A 20809-nucleotide genomic window follows, 5' to 3' on the forward strand; every position below is an offset into this window, starting at 1 on the left:
GTTTGGTCACAAATTCAGGTAACAAATGCATCACAGCTAGATTGTCTTAACCGTTCCACTAATGACCAGAATCTATTCTGAAATTGTTCAGAATGTTGCTCATAATTGGAGTGGCATCACTCACATTAGTTTGATAATTGCTCTCAGAGTTAAGACAATAAATTGCCAGCATATAGTTAGACAAACTCATCCATGTTATTTCTTAAACTGCTAAGAGCCAACTGATATAAGCAGTTCACATTTTATTAATTTTCCTATATTTTTTAAATCCACTGATTTATTGCAAAAGCTGCTAATAAGGTTTATGTATCTCCACATCCCTCTCAGATCTTTTTACAGTTGTCAAAATTGAAAATCTGCCATAAAACCAATGTAAATATTAACAGCAAAACTGTTAAATGTGTGTCTTATACATTAATGGGATGAGCCACTTGTAAAGAAAATATAAGACTGATAGAGATCTAAAACCTACAGTGTTGTTGCAGGATCACCTCTGGCTACGTGAAGACTGAAAGAAAGATCTTTAGTAACTGATCTCTTTAACAAATGTTATCTAATCTTGGCTATGTGTTTCTATATAATCTGCTGCACTCTCGGCTATTCACATTATTGATTTAAGTAGCCTAGTGCAGCCCCACTTAAGATACTTTAACAACTCAATGGTATTAGCAAAATTCATGCTGTTTGAGAATTTTTGTTCTATGTGGCTGTGGAAATGAACTTAACGGCACAGTTAGTTCTATTGGCAATATGTAAATCTACATTGTTGTGTCTCTTTTTTTCTAAATCCATGTGTAATTTCAGTATAATGTTCATTTTCATAGCTAAAAAACCCACTGTTAATTGTCTGGTGGCAACTGATAGTTGCATTACATCATTGCATTTGTAGCTTGCAAATATACATGCAAAGTATCATATATTTACTATCAAATGAGTATATATATTATTAAAATCTAATTCTGTTACTTTCAACAGAGGAAATAATTATCCGCCAGTCTTACACGCACTTATCTGTTCCAATAATTAACTACTAGTTTCCCAATTATAAATCTGAGGTTACAGCTTCCATTAATAAATCCCATCTCATTCCCTGCAACCTGATTCAGAAAAATTTACCGATTTACCAGTTTTGCTGTTAGCACAGACCACGATAATACTATGCAGTTTTGTGGTTCCCTTGCTTAATAATTTTTATGTGTGGGCATCCATTTCACAAAATAAAGTGAGGAACCGGTGGTAAATTTTACGCCAAATTCTTCCCCTGAGGATTTCCTTGATGTTGGCCAGCTTGCTGAATCTTGTAGCTTTATAGGGTCATTCTACTAGCCAATAGGCACAATATTAACCTACCATGATTGTGAGCAAAAATCAGCATGTATGCTACAGGGATATTTGATATCCAGTAGCTAGAAAATAACTGAGTAGCATATTTTCAGAAAAGACTGTTTATTATGTTTTCTCCCTTTTATCTCTCTCCTCCTGCCCCTGTTGATGTTCCACCTTCTCTGCTTTTGGGTTTGAAAATACGTTGTCTGAACAAGAATGTTTCCAAGGATTATTATGTAGTTGTTCCTTTTTCCAAGCCTTATTTTTCAAGATAATTTAAATGCTCTTTTTTTTCCCCTTCTCTGCTGCAAAATTGTTATGTTGTTTTGACTGAGCAAATCCTTGGCTATCACAGAAAGCTTTTGATTTGGTAAGTTATATTTATTTGTTATGGGAAAGACCTTCTACCCAGTAAATACAGAGATAGGAGTTTCTTTCTATTAATTAAAGTGCAACAGCTATTTAGGCAGCTCTTTGACTATAATCTACCCTAAAATAATGTTTGAGTTTGGGTTTGGAAATACGACCATAGGGACACCTTCATCCTGTATAGCATAACAAAGCTCTTTATTTTGTTTCCATTTAAAAAAATGCACAATTACTGGTCATGCAAACCTCCTTATCTGTGTTTTGCTCATATGAAAGTTGTTTTTCTCATTGGTGGTAACCAAGCAGGACACCCATTAAAGAGATATTTAGTGAATTGTTTAATTTGAAGCACTTTGCCCACTAGTGGGATGATTGGATTTCTGGAGCTTCCGGCTCTTGCTAGCATAGTACCTGAGCTCTTCATTGTCTCTAACCCATCTAGTACCACAACAGATCCGGAAGACCTGTTGGGAAGAATTCAGGCAAAGAAGATTGTACTGGGTTCCTGGGCAGGTTATTCTGCAGAGCACCCAGGGGTTCTGCTTCTGCCCTCGCTGCTGCTCAAAGCAGTGTCTGGGACACAATTGTGCTAGGTAGACTCTCATTTTTCACCCCAAGGTCACAGGTTCTGCAGTTTAGATAGAGCCAGAGAGATTCTTCCTTTCATGTAATGCCACACAGAAGAAATACATGCATGGGTTAGTGTGGGTGCTGGAAACATCCCTCAAATTTAGTGGAGCAATACCTTCCGATTGATATACTTCGGTATTTCTCCATAGTATTGTATTGTGATTAAGTGACTTGCTCAAGAAAATCTGTGGCAGAATAGGGATTTCCCAGTTCCCAGCCTAGACACTTACTGGGCCTCTTATTTCATTGAAAGATGAACCAGTAAGTCTAACTGGTCTATCCTCCGATAGATGTTTGGAGGAATATTAAAAGAAATTTGGTATACTCCAAATTTTTCAGCCTTGCAGATGTACACAGCAATGGGAAACTTCAGTTGAATTCTAAAGTTATTCAGAAAAAGAGGGATGGCTAGCTATTGGAAGAAAATTGAGATAGCAGCACATTAGCATGTCTTCAGTCTTCATAAAGGTAGCACCTCCTATGCAGCACTCCAGCTTTTACAGTTAATTCTGTTCACCAATTCTTTGGCACATGATACATAAAAACATATGGTACTGTCTTACACTAAATAACACTTTAAAATGAAGTTAAGAAAGAATGCTATTTATTCTTTGTGAATGCCTTTTTTTGAGCTAGAAGCATTATTTATCTAAGAGAAAAACATGGTTACCATGGCTTTATTGGAGTGGCCCCCTCCTTGGAACTCAATGGTTCCAAAAGCGTCCGTCGGGCTGAGCTGCGTGTGCTTGCTGATGGACCACTTCTCCGACTGGATGTCATTGCGAGTAAGCCTGCTTTCATTTTTCTCATTCTGAATAACGGAGATGCTTGGAGTCAGTCCAACATGTTGACCTATTAGACGCCCACAGCAACACCTATGACATTAAACAAACAGAAAACTTGAGTCACGTGCATCTATAAAGTGAACAGGGAAAAAAACTATCTTAAATGGCCTACAAATCTTCAAAAAAAACCAAACCCTTTTTCAACTCTGCTGACCACTTTCCTGCTATCTGAGGCCTCTAGTTGTGGAAACAACATAGTACAGATATTACCTTTTTTCCCTATGATGTTGTTTCCTTTGGACTCCCCTATATATTAGCAGGGCCTGTTGGTCTTAAACTAAAAGAGGGTAGATTTAGACTAGATATGAGGAAGAAATTTTTTACAATGAAGGTGGTGGAACACTGCAACAGGTTTCACAGAGAGGTGGTAAATGCCCCATCTCTGGAAACATTCAAGGTCAGGTTGGATGGGGCTCTGAGCAACCTGATCTAGTTGAAAAAGTCCCTGCTCATTGCAGGGGGGTTGGACTAGATGACCTTTAAAGGTCCCTTCAAACCCAATTATTCTACAATTCTATGATTCTGTGATATTTCAATAAAATCATGCTTTGTTCTAAGTATGTCTTCAGATGACAACAGGCCAAACAATCAGCTTCTGCATGGACTAGTACATATTTTAGTTCACTGTAATTATTTTCTTTTGACAGTATTGTGTGTCATACATCCAATTTAGGTAAATATTCAAGGCACTGAATATTGAACTAAGAAGATAAGGAAATAGAAGATAGGTGCTCATCCACATTTAATTTATCTTTTATTTGGATGAAATAAATTTTGAAATGTCAACAAGTAGTGCCCATAGGAATCCATCACTCCAGATGTAATTCGACCACGTTCTAATCAAATAAGTCTTTACAAACTATTTATATCCATATAAATATGTATGCACACACATATATAGACATTTTCTTGTAATTGACTTCCATTTTTCATACAAGTATCATGCAATTACCTATGGGGGTCTTTGGTGCTGGGTATGATATGAACACATTCTCTCTTGTAAAATGCTCTTTCTATCCATGATTTCTGTGCCTAAAAAGAGAAACAAAATGCCGTGAGCTCTGTCTCTTATTAAACACAACTTACAGTACAACTGAAGAGAAACTTCAAACATAAAAGAAAACTTCACTGACTTTGCAGATACACAGTGCAAATTTTGCACAGAGCAAACATTTTCCATTAGAACTATTGTTCTCTTCTAGAGCTGAGTACCCGACACAAGCTTTTACAATTGTTTTCATATTCATCAGCCAGATGACTTTGATGCTGTCATCTATATTCTCATAGCAAGAATCACTGGAGAAGGATTATTTCAAACTGTAAAGCTATCTGCGTGGTAGAGAAATAAAACACCTAATCATTAAAAATAATTTTGAAAAAACCTATTTCCATTTTAGTGATACAACTAAGTCAGCAATAATAAAAAAAATCTCAGAACCTACAAAATAAACATCTCATGATAAAACTTATAACACCATGATACCAATGCAATCTTTTTATACAAGTACTGAGAGTGCTGTTTAACATGGAGCCAGAAAATACACTTTCATATGTGGACAACTTAATGAAAGAAAAGAAAAAAAAGAAAATCTGTTACTGAAATGAGACACAAAAAACTTTGATACATTAGGAGTCAGATGACCAGCTGATGTAACCTCTAAAAGTGACTGAGTTCAATGAAGATATGCCTGTTCGTAACACTCAAGATCTTCCCCCAGATATTTGCAGGGAAGCAAATAATTTTCCTCAGTGTAGTCTTAATTTTCAGATACACAAGAGATTTTTTTTTAAAGAAAGAGAGATGGGCAGGAAAGACAGAAAAATCAAAACAACAAACAAGAGACTTCCTGAGTTCTGAAATCTTTTTAATTATCTAGTAGTCCTCACTCCATATAATATGAATTCTGGGAAACTTTCTAAAAGATTCCCCCCAGACATAATTAAATTATTTAATTTAATAAGGAGATAAGTTCAAATTTTCCTTTAAAATTTCATTTCAAACAGATAAATTACATAAAATGTATGTAACCGAAAAATTACCTACTTAATTGTGCAGCATAAACAGAACTATAAACTATGAACTATGACAAAGTTAACTGAGAATTAAGTAATGTAAAATGAGCTTTAGAATACTTAAAGGAAGTCTGAGCATCTTGCCTCTATAAAAAAAGAAAATATGAAATTGCCTTTATAACATAGCCTAACTAACTAATGTTACCTTTTACCATGTAAGGTTAGATAGTAACATACCTAACTATTACCTTTACTAACTAATATTACCTTACTAACTATCTAATGTTACGTTTTTGTCAACTCAATCTGCATCCTGTTTTTTTAATTTAAATCCAGAAACCAGATTTTGAAAATCATTGTGAACTGTGGAAATTTCTTGGAGTCATTGAATGTCACTAGTATAAAACTGTGAAGTACTATAATAAGAATTTCTAGCTATATTCATTACTTATCACTCTCAGTACATAAAAAGTTATTATTTTGCCTTTTTCACAGAAGATAATCCCTTACTGGATGTTGTAGTCACACGCATTACGTAACAATATTTTATCTTTTCTCTAGTTGCATTTTTATTTGAAAAATCTGCTAGACTTCATATTTCGTAGAAAGGGCAGACACTCTAACATGACTTTTACAGTAGGAAAAAGAAAAGTCTATTAAAAACATTAAATGGAACTGTATTTGATTGTTCTTCCTTACTGTAGCAAACAGAAAATTAATATATTAACGAATGTGGAGCAAGGTTTGTTTCATATTTAAGCAGAGGACAGTTAAATAGAAAACCTGAAAAATCTGAAAAAGTTTTGCTTTATGTAGGAGAGATTACCTTGAAGTTCTAATTTATGACAACTTCTGAATGCTTACAAACCTATGATGCAGGCAATAATCATCATCATCACCACAACATTGTATATTATAGAGTTAAATCAGCTTAGAAGTCTAGTGGATCATTGAGTAATTTCCCTTTTCAGGGAAAGAAAGGCTTTTTATAAAGTAACTTTCTAGAACCGTCAAGGCATCCAGAGTGAACTTCATGAACTTCATTTGGTCCTCTTACTGCAGAACTTACTGCAGAAGCTAAACTATGTGGAAAATTAGGGTTTTTTTTTTTTGTTGAGTGTTGTAGAAAAAGAAAGGAAGTTGCAATTATTATTCAGATATTTCAATGCTAACACTGAAACCACATACTTTACTGTACGGACCACACATTCTTGAAATTTCTCCCCTTCGAGCTCTGAGAGTACACAAGCTTTCTATATTGCCTTAAGAAGACACACACTAATAAGAAGCTGCAGATTTATGAATCCCCTTTGTTGTACATATAGATACAGTAAACTTTTGACAAAAAAGGAACATTTATAGAATAATTCCAGTTTTTACCCCCATGCTTGTTTGTTTTAACACTAAATACATGCCTGCAATATACTCTGTCTCCTCTGGAAAGCATGGAAAGCTTTTATAAACCAACTTTTCTTCCTGAGATCCAAAATCAGCCCCTACTGCAGAACTTACATAGCATATGATTATCATTCATGTTGCCAAAACTTACTAAAAATAACCTCTATTAAGTTTCATAAATTTTTCATAATTTTCTGCAAACAATTTACCTTGGTGAACTTACTTACTACATAGACCTAACGTATCTTTTCTAAAGATGGCCACTAATTCAATTTCTCTAAGCCTCAAGATACAATACAAAAAGGTGCCATAACAGGTACCTCACTGAAAACTTTCTTTAGGTATACAAGCAGGCTTTCACAAACCAAGAAACTGACATCTAAAATTTGTTTCCGTACTATTTTTAATACTGTCTTTGCAAGTAGAGAAGAAACACAGCTATGTTAAATACAATAATAATTTGCATTTGAATTTTTATCATACTTCTTCAAATGTAATATTGCAAATAGTCTGATTTAAAAAGTCCTTCTTTCATATCTGGAAAAAAGACTTTCCAGCTTTTTGATCTCAAACAATATACTATCCTACCTGACAGAGTCATAATGCCAAAATACCCAATTTACTCATTTCATAATTCCTCGTCCTTCCAAATTAAAAAGGAAGCATCGGGTTTCATTGCTCCATGCCTGTTGTCTTTCTGTGACAGAGGTCAGTTGCAAAGAAGTACAAGGTTCAGAGGTATAAGAAATTATGTTACTTGCCGTAGAGTCTTCATAACAAAATTAGAATAACTTGAGGAAATCAACACATTCATAACAAAACAGTCTGCATTAAACTCTTGTTTATAATGTGAATTAATAAAGTAGTAAAAAGTTTAGAAAAGTACAGCAAACTATTTTTAAGAATAGCAGAACAAGAAGCTTGTCTTCTCTTTCTTTAATTTCATAAACACTCCTTCAGTATTAACTCATAAGACAATCTAAAGTCCACAGTGAATTCCTAAAGCACATGCCATACTTATACTTGAATTTAGTTTACTCAGAGCTTAGATCTCTAGGTTAAGTTTCTCTCTTTATTAACCTAGCTGCAAAATCCCACCAAGAGCATTTTTTTCTCCCTCTTCTTTACCTGAGCGTCAAACTTGGCGTTTAAGTCTGTCCCGGAGCAAACTCTGCTGCCCACGTTTCTCTGCTGCTGGTCATCGCTAACAGCACACTTTCGACCGCGCCCAGAGCAAGGCACTCAGCCCGTCCGCAGCGCAGAGACGTGACAGAGAGTGAAGCCCTTGCACCCATGAGCTGCTTGGAATGCGCCGCTGTGGGATTAGCCTCGTTAAGGGTTCGGTGGACACTGATCTGCAGCCCCACACCAACACTTGGTTTGAACATCTAATCTGACGCCAAAAGAAAAACAAATCCCCTGAAACCTTGGATTTAACTGGCACAAGCCTTGACGGGCTTTTTTCCCCCCTCTTCTTTCCTGGGCTTGTGAAAGCGTGATAAGGTGCTCTGAGTTCTTAAGTTCAACCCAGGAAAACAAATCCTTCAAAAGAAACAGTGTACTAAACTAGAAAGAACCTGAGCACACAAGAGAGATTGTTAATCTCTGAAGAATGAAACCAGTGTGTTTATTGGGTAACTGTGAGAAATCTATACACAGTCAAAATATATTGCAATTAATCAACAATGGCATTTGTCCAGAGAGGCTGGAGTTTGTCACTCTTTTTCACCATAGTTGCTGTACTGTATTCAGAAAGTCATAAATATAAACCTTTGTCTTTCCGAGACAAGCAACTGCATTGTTTTCAGCTTAATTAAAAGTTAATAACTTAAAACACAACTTAAATATTTACAAATTTGCGGACTACTTCTTTACTGTACCCTCTTGTTGTCAACACTAACAACCTTTTCATATGAACAACACTTAGATTTCTTCAGTACATGGCAATGATATGCATTCAATTATTTACTTCAATAATTTTCCAAATATAAAATAGTTTTAGTGTTGTCCGCCTCTGTGGAATAATTACTAAATTGGCCAAGACTACAAAAGTACAGCATTGTTCACACATTAAGGAAAGTCATAAAATCAAGAGGCTTCTGAGGTAGAATACAGCTGCAGCTGGCACACGAAGAATGCAGCATCTGTGATTCCCTGTACAAGGTTGTTTGCGAAACTACACGAGGGATGGAACGGAATGTGATTGTTCCGTGGCCTTCCCTTGTGACGAATAGCAGATATGGGAACAAGATGGTACTATGGAACAGATAAGCGGCCTACTCGCTACCCAAGCCAACATTTTGTCAAATGTTGATGAAATGCTGTCCTTTGTGCAAACTTTGCTCATTACAATGTACCAAAACACACCTCCATCATGGAGGCTACCCGCCCCCAAGGTGCCACCACTCCTCCTTGAGTACACCAATCGTAATAAAAGTATTAATGACTACAGTCACTCAAACTCCACTTTGAAGATAACAAAATAGTATAAAAATAGCCCGAGAGAGGGGGGATATCGGGGAAGACACCATCGCGAACAAGTCAGGAGAACTCCATCACTGACTCCCGGGACCAGCCGACGGGCTGAGCCTTTCTTCCCCACCACAGGGACGCCTTCGGGTAAGACTTAGACTATACCGAGTGTTTCCTCGAGGAACTCAGAAATTTCTCTGGAGAATCTCTCTCCTACCTTTATAGCCAGGCTGTATTGTTCATAACTTTGCTGCGCGTTTTGTATACTTAACAATATCTTCATTTACACGTGATTTGCAGACAGCGTATTTATCACCGACGATCCTAAGAACCTATATAGCTGTTGTTTAAATAAACTGCACTGTTTAAGTAGCTGGTTGTTTCGGTTTCTCACTGAACACAACCAAAGACTCAAGAGTGGCCGTGCTAGTTCATGAGCACGACTAGACTGAAGGTGCAGTCCACTATTAGTGTATCCAAATCGTAATAGTTTAATACATATTAAACGCGATTGGACTGATAGTGCTGAATTGGGCATCACTGAGAATTTAAACCTAGCGCACCTAGCCTCCCACCTCGGTGAGGAGTGTCAGAACACAACGGGGTTTATCTTCTGCCAAAACTGCTTGGCCCTTTTTCACGCAACACCCTTCCCCGCCCCAAGTTTGGATGAATTCCTCTCTACTCCTACATATGCATACCTACCCTCCTTTCCTTTTCAATAAGGCTGCATCTAATGCATGGAAAACACTCTGTCCACCCTTGGCACTGTTGAATACACAAGCACTAAACTGTTCTGCATGTACGTTAGCTCTGGTGGTCCCAGGATGGGCAAGGCTAAGCATACACATCAACTTCTAAACTTCTTATACCATCACACATGTCAAGAAGGTTCTGCTAGGCTAGTTAATACATGGGATTTGTTTTCTCTTTTGGTTCCCTGAGTTTTCTGTGTAAAATAAATACAACTATTTTGTATGTAATGTATATATGAATTGTGTATGCATATATACACACACTGTGTTCCAGCAAAGCTACAACCTGTGAGATTTCTCTACCACACAGTTCAGAGCAACAGAGACCATGTGCACAACTTCTGAGATCTCTTTAGCACAGGATCAGACCAAAGATGGTCTGTGGAGAACGGCAAAAGTGGAGAAAATTCCAGGGTCAAGAGAGCAGCTAGTAAACAGCACAATACGGTAAAGAATATAACTGGGGAGTCAGTGAGAGGAGTGCCTGCATTTTAATACATGGAGATTTGGTTTGGTTGAGAGGGCAGAGAGAGAATGAGGGGAGGAAAGATTTCACATGATTGAGATAACTGAGTAAAAATCCAAATCTGACTTTGAAGTGAAACTTCAGTACTTGGACTTGACAGGATTCTGGAGATTGTTCCTGGATTCAGGTTTCAGCTTGCAAAGTAACCTGGGGCAGAAGCCGCATCTCTCGTCTTAAGAAACCAAGACAAGCAACAACAGTTATGCTCATTGGCATATGTCACCTGGTGGCACTGTGAAGGATGTGTCATACATCGGGACTTAGGTAGCATTGGCATATGCCACTGATGCTACAGAAAATTACAACTGTCTTTGCCACAGTTCATTCAAAGATGCGTTAATGTTATGACCCTGGCAATGAAACTACCAGTGCCATAGGTACTCCTGTATTTTGAGGTATAATATAGACACAGTCAATAAGCAGAGAGAGTTGTTTTTTCATTATGGTGCAATTGCAAAATAGTGCTTTCAGAGAGGTGGATGCTGCACATTTAATGCTACAAACATAAACACTATTTACATTTTGCATGCTTGCAGCCAGAAGGCCAACTGCATCCTGGGCTGCATCAAAAGAAGCATGGCCAGCAGGTCAAGGGAGGCAATGCTCCCTTCTACTTTTGCTCTCGTGAGACCTCACCCTGAGTACTGTGTCCAGTTTTGGAGTCCTCAGCACAAGAAGGACATCGACTTGTTGGAACAGGTCCAGAGGAGGGCCACAAAGATGATCCAAGGGCTGGAGCACCTCTCCTATGAGGACAGGCTGAGAGAGTTGGGGTTGTTCAGCCTGGAGAAGAGAAGGCTCCGAGGAGACCTTATAGTGGCCTTCCAGTACCTGAAAGGGCACTTCAAGAAAGCTAGAGGCGGACATTTTACATGGGCATGCAGTGATAGGATGAGGGGTAATGGCTTCAAACTGGAAAAGGGTAGATTTAGATTAGATATCAGAAAGAAATTTTTTGCTGTGAGGGTGGCTGCCCAGAGAAGTTGTGGATGCCCCTTCCCTGGAAGGTATGGATGGATGGGGCTTTGAGAAACCTGGTCTAGTGGGACGTGTCCCTGCCTATGGCAGGGGGGTTGGAACTAGGTGATGTTTGGGTCCCTTCCAACTCTAACCATTCTATGATTCTATGATTTTCAACCCAGCTCACTGTTAATGAAACAAACTCTCAAACAGCAGTTAGCTGGTTAGTTCAGTACTGATGCCTCATAAAAGAGGAGAGCAAATATTAAAAATTAATCAAGAATAGAAATTTTTCAGGAAGATAAATTCCGGCAGATTTTAACATGTTACGTAGCTGAGATGCTTAACTGCTGACCTCTGAATTAACATTATTTTAAAAAGGGCACCAAGAGTGACAATTTTAGAAACCTGCAATTTCAGTGGCAGAGCAGAACTGGGGGCAGTTCTAACCCTCTGCTTCCCAACTTTGTTTATTTCCAACAAGTAACCAGGTTGTAAGACAGGTTTCATTTGGGCAAGAGAGGTGTTGTTAAAAGCCTTTCTCTGCCTTGCAGTGGGGCAGAGCAGCTGGACAGGCAATGGAGTTTTACGAAAGGAAATTACAGATAGGATTTCCAGGAGCATCTGTTAGTTGAACTGCATCACTGCTATTGCAAGCTGATGCGATTAGTGTTCCTTAATCAAATGGGCACTTTTACAAATCCTGCTGTCTCTGGGTAAAGACCCTGCATCTGAAAACTACTGTAGCTAGATTAGTACAAAGAATGGCGATGCTTAAATATAACCTTATCACTACGTGTGCTCAAGCCAAATTTCTACCCATCCTTTCAGCGTTGTCCAATTATAAGCCCTACAAGCATCTTTATGTCTTGCTTGAAGCATTAGGAATTGACATGTCATGACATTAAGATGGGGATCATTAGACTGTCCCAAAACGTTTCATTTTCTAACAGACCTTTATTACTAGTAGCATCTTAGAGGTTGGCCATCAGGCCTTTACCCACTAGAGCTGTACTTTTGTACATTTTGTTCTTCTTCTAAATGATTTCCCAAACACTTTATAACGAGAATCGTTCCAAGAACAATGTTGAATTGTTTTGAGAATCAATCTGTATTCAGTACAGAGTAGGAGGGCATAGAATGCAGTCATTTATTATTACAGTATGTTACAGAATTTATCTGTTAGCATTGTTTACCAGATGTAATTTTTACATTGTGTTTAGAAGAAATAGAGTAATTTAAAAATAACCAGGGACTTTTGACTCAATAGTTTATAATTTTAAGCATTGTATATGACATTTTTCTTTCTGCAAGCTAACGGAAATGAAAATTATGTCTCTGTTAATGCTGCTATGCAAATTTGCATTTATCCTTTATATATGTTCAAAACATTATACAGACAAAGCATTTGAGACCAGTCGTTATTATCTGTGCTACTGATAAATTAACTGGAAAGATTAACTGACATTTCAAAAAGAATGAGGGAAAATGATTAGATCCAAAAATTGGTGTGGACATCAAGGCTCCTACAGACCCCCTCAAGATCAGTAGAAGTGCAAAGGGAAAATTTTAAATAACAGCTTATTAAAATGAAGGATATATTGTGAAGAACACTTTCAAAATTTCCCGTTTCCTTCTTGTGAATACTGACATATGAGGGGAAGAATTAAGCCCATAGACTTCATTCACAATATTTCTTTAGAGAAATATTTTTGATTTCAGCAAATCTGCTATAAGGTTAAAGTTGTTTAAATAAGTAAATCTTTTCTGGCAAGCAAGCCCTTCTTAATCAGATAATGGGTGCATCTAGCCCACTATCCTGTCTCTGCAAGTGCCACAAATAGGTGCTAGAGAAAAGAAGAAACACATCAAATATATATAATGCTTTTTCCTAATAGTTTCTCAGCTAGCAACTATTTTCTGCTCATAGACTTCCTGCGTTGTTGTGATTTCTACGTGTCCTGTAACCCTCCATGGGCTTTCCTAGGCAAACTTGTGTGCTGATTTCATGCAAACTTTCAGCATCCTTAACAACCTTCTCCCTGCTGCAGGGGAAATCAGTTCCTTGTTTGTTTTGAATGTGACTCGTCATATTTTCCCACGATGTTTATTACTGAGAGAGGCAGTCAATAGTCAATTCCCATTCGTCTTCTTCAAGCCAGTATGAATGTCTATGTATTTTCAAGATACATTGTTAATTTCCACCCCCCTCCGCCCAGATTAACCACTTACCAAGTATTTCTTCACATAGAAACTGTTTGTTACCTTTTATCATCCTTGCTGCCCTTCTCCAAACCTTTTCCAGTAAATTTTATCCTTCCCCTGTGAGGAAACAGAACTCTGCACCAAAGGTAAATTATAGATGGCTATTGTGGCCAGCAGACATTCACTGTTTTGGTATCTATTCCTTTCATAATAATTCCTATTAAAAAATGATTTTACTTTCTCAACCACCACTGCTGAGCACTGTGGTAACGCTTTCACGGAAGTATCTAACATAACCCCAATATTTCACTCCAATGCAGTAAAGAATTTATAATATTAATAGTAAAAAACTGCTATCAAAATCAAGCTGTTTTAATCAAAACCTGACATAACAGCAATACACCTATATGATGTTCTAATTTACGTCAAACGTAGCCTAGCAAATCATAATGAAAGGTGATATCACAGAAGTCTAGAGGTGCACATACATAACTGAAAAGTAGAATATACCGGAAACTTTTTCTGTCATTCAGTGCTGGCAGACTATATATCTTTTAAATCAGTAAACTTGGTTTTGGCTTCTAAAAAATTGTAGCATTATTCCTAACTCCTTAAATTAAGAAAAGGAAATAGCCTTCACATTAAGACAGATCTCATTTCTCCCTAATAAAAAATTGTGAGGTTAAAATGCACACATGGGAGTTTTGCACTGAATTTAACTTTGGCCTGAACTAGTTGATTTCTAAATTGCTCATTCTACCCCACAAATGTATGACAGCTATAACGTTGTCTGCTATTTCAGTAGAGTGAGGTGGTTTTGCTAGACACTGTGTGGGTGCTGAGTTGATGAACCAATTAAAATTAAATTGTACGTAATTGTATGAAATGGCCTAAAGGAATGGGGATTCCAGATGTTCCTCAAGCCTAAACACTCATATGGACCAATTACATGCCACTGTTCACATTCCATCTGATCTTCCATCCCTGCAATTATTCACAAGTCCCTCTTGAGCCCCCTGCATAATGCAGCCCCACAGGCATTCTTTGCTAGGATGCCTTGTTGAGGTCTCGGTTCCACCGCCCTCTAGCCTTCCTCCAGACACCATTTTGGAGAAGTGGAACAAGAGAAGAGCTGGTTATAAGAGACGAAACAACATTGCTGATCAGCTCTTTTGTCTCCCTCCTCTTCTGTTGAGTCAAATTCATATTTTTCCCAGTTGCAGAAGAAGGGAGGCTTGCCTTAGATGAAGAAGGGAAAAATTCAGTTCATCCATTGAAACACCCAGAAGGCAATACATCAGAGGATGCTTCTTTTGGGCAAGACAACATCCTTTTCCCTTTCTACACCCCTTCGTGCTTCTTCACCATCTCCTCCCTTTCTTCTCCTGGAGACTCCTTGCATTTAGGAGTCTCCTTCTATGTGCCACCCTGTTTGAAACCACCTTCATTCACCAAACCAAGGGCATGAAAGATGCTGCCTCCTCTGCATTGTCCTGCTGATAACTCCCCTCTTCCATTTTGCTTGGCACAGAATGAGGGACTAACAATCAGGATCCTGGCAGGAGGAACAGCCACCCATCTCCCTGCACAAACACCATCACAAAATAGACACAGGACAAAAATGTCCAAGGAGAAGCATCTCTCACCCCGGTAGCACAGTCTGGTGTAGCTGTGGTGCTTCTTAGGTTTCCTGTTTCATAAGGGGGAATTCGTACCTCTGTTTTTTGTTGGCATTTTGGTACTATGTGATTTTGAATTATATGAGGCCTTATTATTCAGATCTGATAAAGTCAGTTGTCTGATATGGAATAAACTAACAGCATTGTGATTTCTTCTGCTGATAATCATACTGCCCAAGTTGCATATATTGGAATAAAACATGTTATGACTTCTGATTATGTCACATCATTAAGCAGATAGGCAATTTGCATTATTAACTTAGAAAAAATTGAACCGGTTTCAAATCACATAGGAAGATTTAATGACACAGTCTTAATCCTATTACCTCCTTGGACTAATAATTTTAAGTGGACTTTAGCTGAAACCATGAGAGAACTGGAAGCAGATATTCTGTCTTCCATCTTCATAGCTGTAGCTTTTTACAGGCACAGAGAAACTTGTTAATATACTTATTCTTTGTACATAGGCCAATCTGATATACCAACATCTCATATGAAGCAGGAACAAAACATTATGGCAATATTTCAGGCTGACACTCATGTTTTTTGCATTCTCTAAGGGAAATTTATTTATATGGTCTGCATTTTAAAAAGAAAACAAAACCAGTCCTGTAAATTTGCTATGAGATATGCTGGACTAATGTGACATTTTTTGAGATATTCAAGGTTGTTAGACATAAACTGAGACTGTCCAAGTTTCTCTGTTTTGTCTTAAAGTACAACTCTGTAGAGTAGTGGACCTCCACTGCAGAAGTAGCAGAGCAGAGATTTCTGCAAAGAAAGACACATTTCAGAAAATGCAAGGACAGATCAAATGACTAAATTTTTAACACATTAAGAAATAATTAGAAACTGGTGAGACAACAAAATTACATTAGAATGCCAAAGTATAAATTGAAAGAAACTTGCTCATAGTAGGTGACTGACCCAAACAGGCCCATCTTTTCCCCTCCTTTTTTTCACTAATAATGAAAGTTCCATGCCTATTTTTTCAAATGTCTCTGTTAGCAACTTTGTAAAGACACCATTTGTGAAGATTTCCTTAGTTCATTGTATAAAATTGCAAACTGCTGCTAAATCAAGTGATCTCTACTGGGATGGAGAGAGACAGAAGAATGTGGAAGCAGTAGTTATGGATGACTAGTTCACAAAACAGGACATAGTAACACTCCAAAGACAGACAGAGGACTCGCATCAATCACTTCCACTATTGAAGAAAAAAAGGCGAAAATTTTCAATAGCCACAAAACTTATTAACATAGCTTTTTTTTTAAAATGGAAACCTGGCATGATGAAACTGTCAATGTGAAAGCAATTTTGCAGTTTCTTCACCTTTTATGTACAGCCCTGGTTAGAAAAAATGAAAAAGAAAAGTCTTTAGGTATATGAACGGACACCAGAGGCTGAAAACACACTTCTTGAATCACGTTAAGAGTCCAAAACTCTAGTGCACAGCAGATATCCCCAGAGGGCTGAAATGACACCAACACTAAGCACAGACTTTCAGAGAAACCATTATGGGACAGCAATCACCAATAAAATGTGGTTTACTCTAATTCACTGAACACTGGCACTAACTTAATCCTGCTCCAGTCTGGAGAACAATATGGCAGAACATATGGACTTTCTCTTTCCAGCACAGCTGCAAGGCATGTCCTCCACTGTGATGAGATATTACCAACAGAAGTTATTCACTTTTTAAAAGATTTTCCTGGATATCACACAAAATCCTGTACAGCCAGAGAAGAGATGATCACTGCACCCTCCATGCACGGAAATCCACAATCAGCACTGGTATTGGAAACCATTTAGAGCATCAACCACGCCAAAATATGGGAGTGAAACATGGGTTCCGGGCTCTAAACACATCATGTCAGATAGAGAGCTTTGTCCCCAGATTTTGATAAAACTTCAGACAGGATCTCTAAGCTATTCTTGTAACTATCTTCGTGTCAGATTCATTGGCATGTGCAGAGTGTGCTGGAAGGTAGGAGGGGTACCCTCCCAGGCTACTCACCAACTTTGTCATACAAAACTTGGGTACTAAAGGGCGCAGGTCCTATATATATGTAGTCTGTTCTGTAACCTGTGTTTCTTAATTTTCATTTCCCAGTACTTTACGCAGCAGATTTTACTGATTTCTGCCCTAGGAAACATCAAATAACTGAGATGCACGTTTCAGGCATGTGTCAAGGCCCATGTATCATTTAGAGTCTGATGGCCAAATTGTGGCATTGATAACAGTGCTTTCAACATTAGCTTGTTTATATACCTTCTTGCAAGGAGATGGAGAACATATTCTGAATGAAGTTATGACAATATTGCACTTGAATTTACCATTCAAACGGCATTAAAGAGAACAGCTGCAATATTTTTTTTGTTTCAGATGTCACTTTTTGTTATGTGATCTGTTGTGACCTTTGATTTCAGTGATATGTTGAGCTGAAACAAAATGCACTACTTTATCTAACTCTTAAATAAAGGGAAGAACTTAGTAAACTATGCCAGTGACATAAAATTTGAAACCAAACTGAGGAAAATGCTAGCAAGCCTTGGTAGTGATAACAAATAGAGCTAATGAAAACATTTCTCAGCAGATTAGGTCAAAATGCATATTTTGACTTTGAATCACAGTTGCCTTTCACCAAACATGAAAGTGGATGGAGGAAGTAAAGACAAGTTTTTAAGCTTGAGAGCTTACATCCAAGTCACAGCTATTACTCTGATGCTTGCACTAAGCAGGAATGGGAGGGCATTCAGACATATAATGCGTTACAAAAGGTAAATGCTTTCTTTTCACTTTTGTTGCTTCTACCTGCCCACGTCTGGTCAGAACAAAGAGAGAAGACACACTTCCAGGAAGAAGCTGGAAGCACCACTGAGGTGGGCAGGGGAAGAGAGAGCAGCCTTCCGGCCACTGCAGTGACTCCTGCAGCCAGGAGTTCAGCAGCTCTTTCGCCCAAAACCCCGTTTTAGAAGGTTTGGGTCTGTCCATACCACCGCATGAACAGCTATTCCTCTCTTACAAGTTCAGGCCTTTCTTCCCTGCCTTGCCTGATACAACGCAATGGAAAATATCAGAGTAAGTCCTGTGCTGCCTGATAGATCTTCTTCCATGCAACCTTTAGTTGCTTTTATTGTTGGGGAGGGCAGTAGGCAGAAAAATCTTTTATTCATTAAAAACATTTTGCGGCCAGTTGCTCTAGCAAACACATAGCAAATCCAAAGTGTGGCTCTTATAGACCTGTTTCTGAGAAAGCAAACTTGCTCCCTGCAGTAACAGTTACATTTCTTTTAGAAAAACTTCTACAAAGTTTGGCATTATAGGATTCTATTTCCTAAGGATTTTGGCATTATAATATTTAGGCATTATCATAATCTAGGGCTAGCTGTATAGTTAACATAGTTTTATTTTTTTCTGTTAAGTACTCAGAGATTGTTGACATTTGAGTTTCCTGAAAAATGACATCCAAGTTTCAATTGTACACCTAATGCAATGTTTCAGTCCAGGAATAAATAACTAAGAAAAACACAACTAAAGCATAATGTAATTATTACATTCCTGAATTAATCAGGTGTATCGGAATACCTTATAGACACTTTTTCCTTATAAAAACACGGTTTTATTGTAACACCTTCAGCATATTTGCATAACTATAAGTGAAGAAGTTGGAAACATCTAGAGAATATCAGCATGTATGAAGCTACTGGAGTGAATGATCAATTTGAAACACTGTCAGATAAACCCTGATTTAGATACTGTGAACAGTACACGAAACTGTTTTTATGTACTTCACTTAGGCTTTGAACATACAATGCTGTCACGGGGAAAGCGTGTGTAATTGTGTAATGATGCAAGCTGCATATTTAAAATGTCATAGTTCAGCAGATCTGTAATAGTTAGATAGTCCTTCGTAGAACTACAAAGATTTTGTCACTCTGTTTTTAGCTATAATCTTTACAAAACATATATAGCATTATGTAATTCAATATTATTTTTTTAAAAGGTTCAGAAAAAATATTTTGTGACTACATTGCTGCATCAGTGCAAAAATCAGTTATGCAAAAACTAGCAGCATATTTATAGTTTTCTGATTTTATTTAGCCCAGAAGAATTCCATGCCATGCACATGTCTGTCAGGGTCAAGAGACAAGGTTTTTTTTCTTTTTTATGCCAAGGAATTTCCATTATCTTTCTAGTATTTTTGACTCAGTTAGAATCTTAACTATGCTTGAGAACTTGAAGATTACACTACGATATTTTTCATCCAGGTTGTATGCTCCAGTGTTGATCACTGCTCCTTTACTCTCCTTGGGGATGAAACATTGCTTTTTCCTTCTTACTGTCAACAGTCTATACTGATTCAACTTCAATTAACAAATAAAGATCACTGTGACTAGTGCTATCAACTCTTTCCCCCTTTCAGATGAAAGCAGACTATCTAATACAAGAGCCCTATAACATTCTGAAAATGGAGAATTAAAAAGTGCCTAATTCTATCACTTAAATTTTGAGCCCAATTGTAGGTAAGTGCATGATGCAAGATATTTTTTGTTATATAGGTTCATGTGTACAATAATTATTTGTCTTTTTCCCTGTGGAAATGTGAAATTTCACAGGTTGTTCCTTGGCATGTGCTTTCTTAATTGGGAAAGGAACTCAAGAATAATCAGTTATATTCAATGTCATTGTTATTCCGACTGTCCTGTGACTCCAGAATGACTGTAAAAGCACACACATTTTCCCAAGATGTGTGCAATAAAAGTTTTAGCAAGGCTTTTCCTTTTGTACACATGATTACATTATTCCTATTTTCTCCCTAATGTTTAGTCCTAAACATGTGGCTTTAATGGAAGTAAACACATAGTATTCTTTAATAACAAAGAAACAATCACCAAGTATGATGCTATAAAGTTTCATGACTTTTATTCAGGGTCAAAGTATAAGGAAAAGAATAGCTTTGAGACAGAATTTCTTATTAAATCACTAAGAAAATAAGAAAATCACAGGAAATATAAATTAAATAGGTGCTTCTAGTGTTTCTTGTTTGATCTGAACAGAAGGTCATACTTTAAAAGGACTGCTGAAAAAAATCAGCTAGTGTCTTAGTCTCGGGAAGTTTGAAACTTGGTTCAATCTGCTGAGTTCCTCAAGCCAAAGACATGATATAAAAACTCAAGCAGGATTTCATTTTAAATTCTTGTGTAATAAATAAATTTAAAGGTCATCTATATCAGAATTTAAGCATAATAACCATGATGTGTATCAACACATAATTGTGACCTACATTATACATAATAGCAAATATTTCACTGGATTTTCCATCCTATTTTAATTTATGGATTTAACTTTGCTTGATGTTTGAAAGCTTTACTGGAAGGCCTTCTTTCAGCCTATTCTGGCCTTTGCTTAACAAGACTATTAAGCCAGTCCAACAGTTTCGTTTCTAATCCTTGAATTAATATTAGGATTACAATTTTATAGTGAACCTGTGTGGGCCTCATTAAATCCCAAATCCTGCAAATTCTTCTGTGTGGGCAACACACAGTGTCATGACTTCGGCAAATTTGAAGGACTGGACCCTAGCAATGAGGAAAACAAGGCCTGTGCTTTCACATTGCTACGATACT

At 37.4% G+C, this 20809-nt stretch overlaps 1 protein-coding gene across 6 annotated transcripts in view; it reads right to left on the reverse strand.

Moving 5' to 3' along the window:
* Window positions 1–20809, reverse strand: part of TRPM3 (transient receptor potential cation channel subfamily M member 3) — a 421669-nt gene that overhangs the window by 140066 nt on the left and 260794 nt on the right. For all 6 annotated transcript variants that reach the window (XM_074569357.1, XM_074569355.1, XM_074569361.1 and 3 more), the window contains exons 2-3: window positions 4123–4202; window positions 2996–3200 (exon numbers count right to left, since the gene is read on the reverse strand). In XM_074569357.1, coding sequence (XP_074425458.1) covers window positions 2996–3200; window positions 4123–4202 — 285 coding nt within the window. The remainder of the gene's footprint in view (window positions 1–2995; window positions 3201–4122; window positions 4203–20809) is intronic.

The sequence above is a fragment of the Larus michahellis genome, chromosome Z (genome assembly GCF_964199755.1).
Source record: "Larus michahellis chromosome Z, bLarMic1.1, whole genome shotgun sequence".
NCBI lineage: Eukaryota > Metazoa > Chordata > Aves > Charadriiformes > Laridae > Larus > Larus michahellis.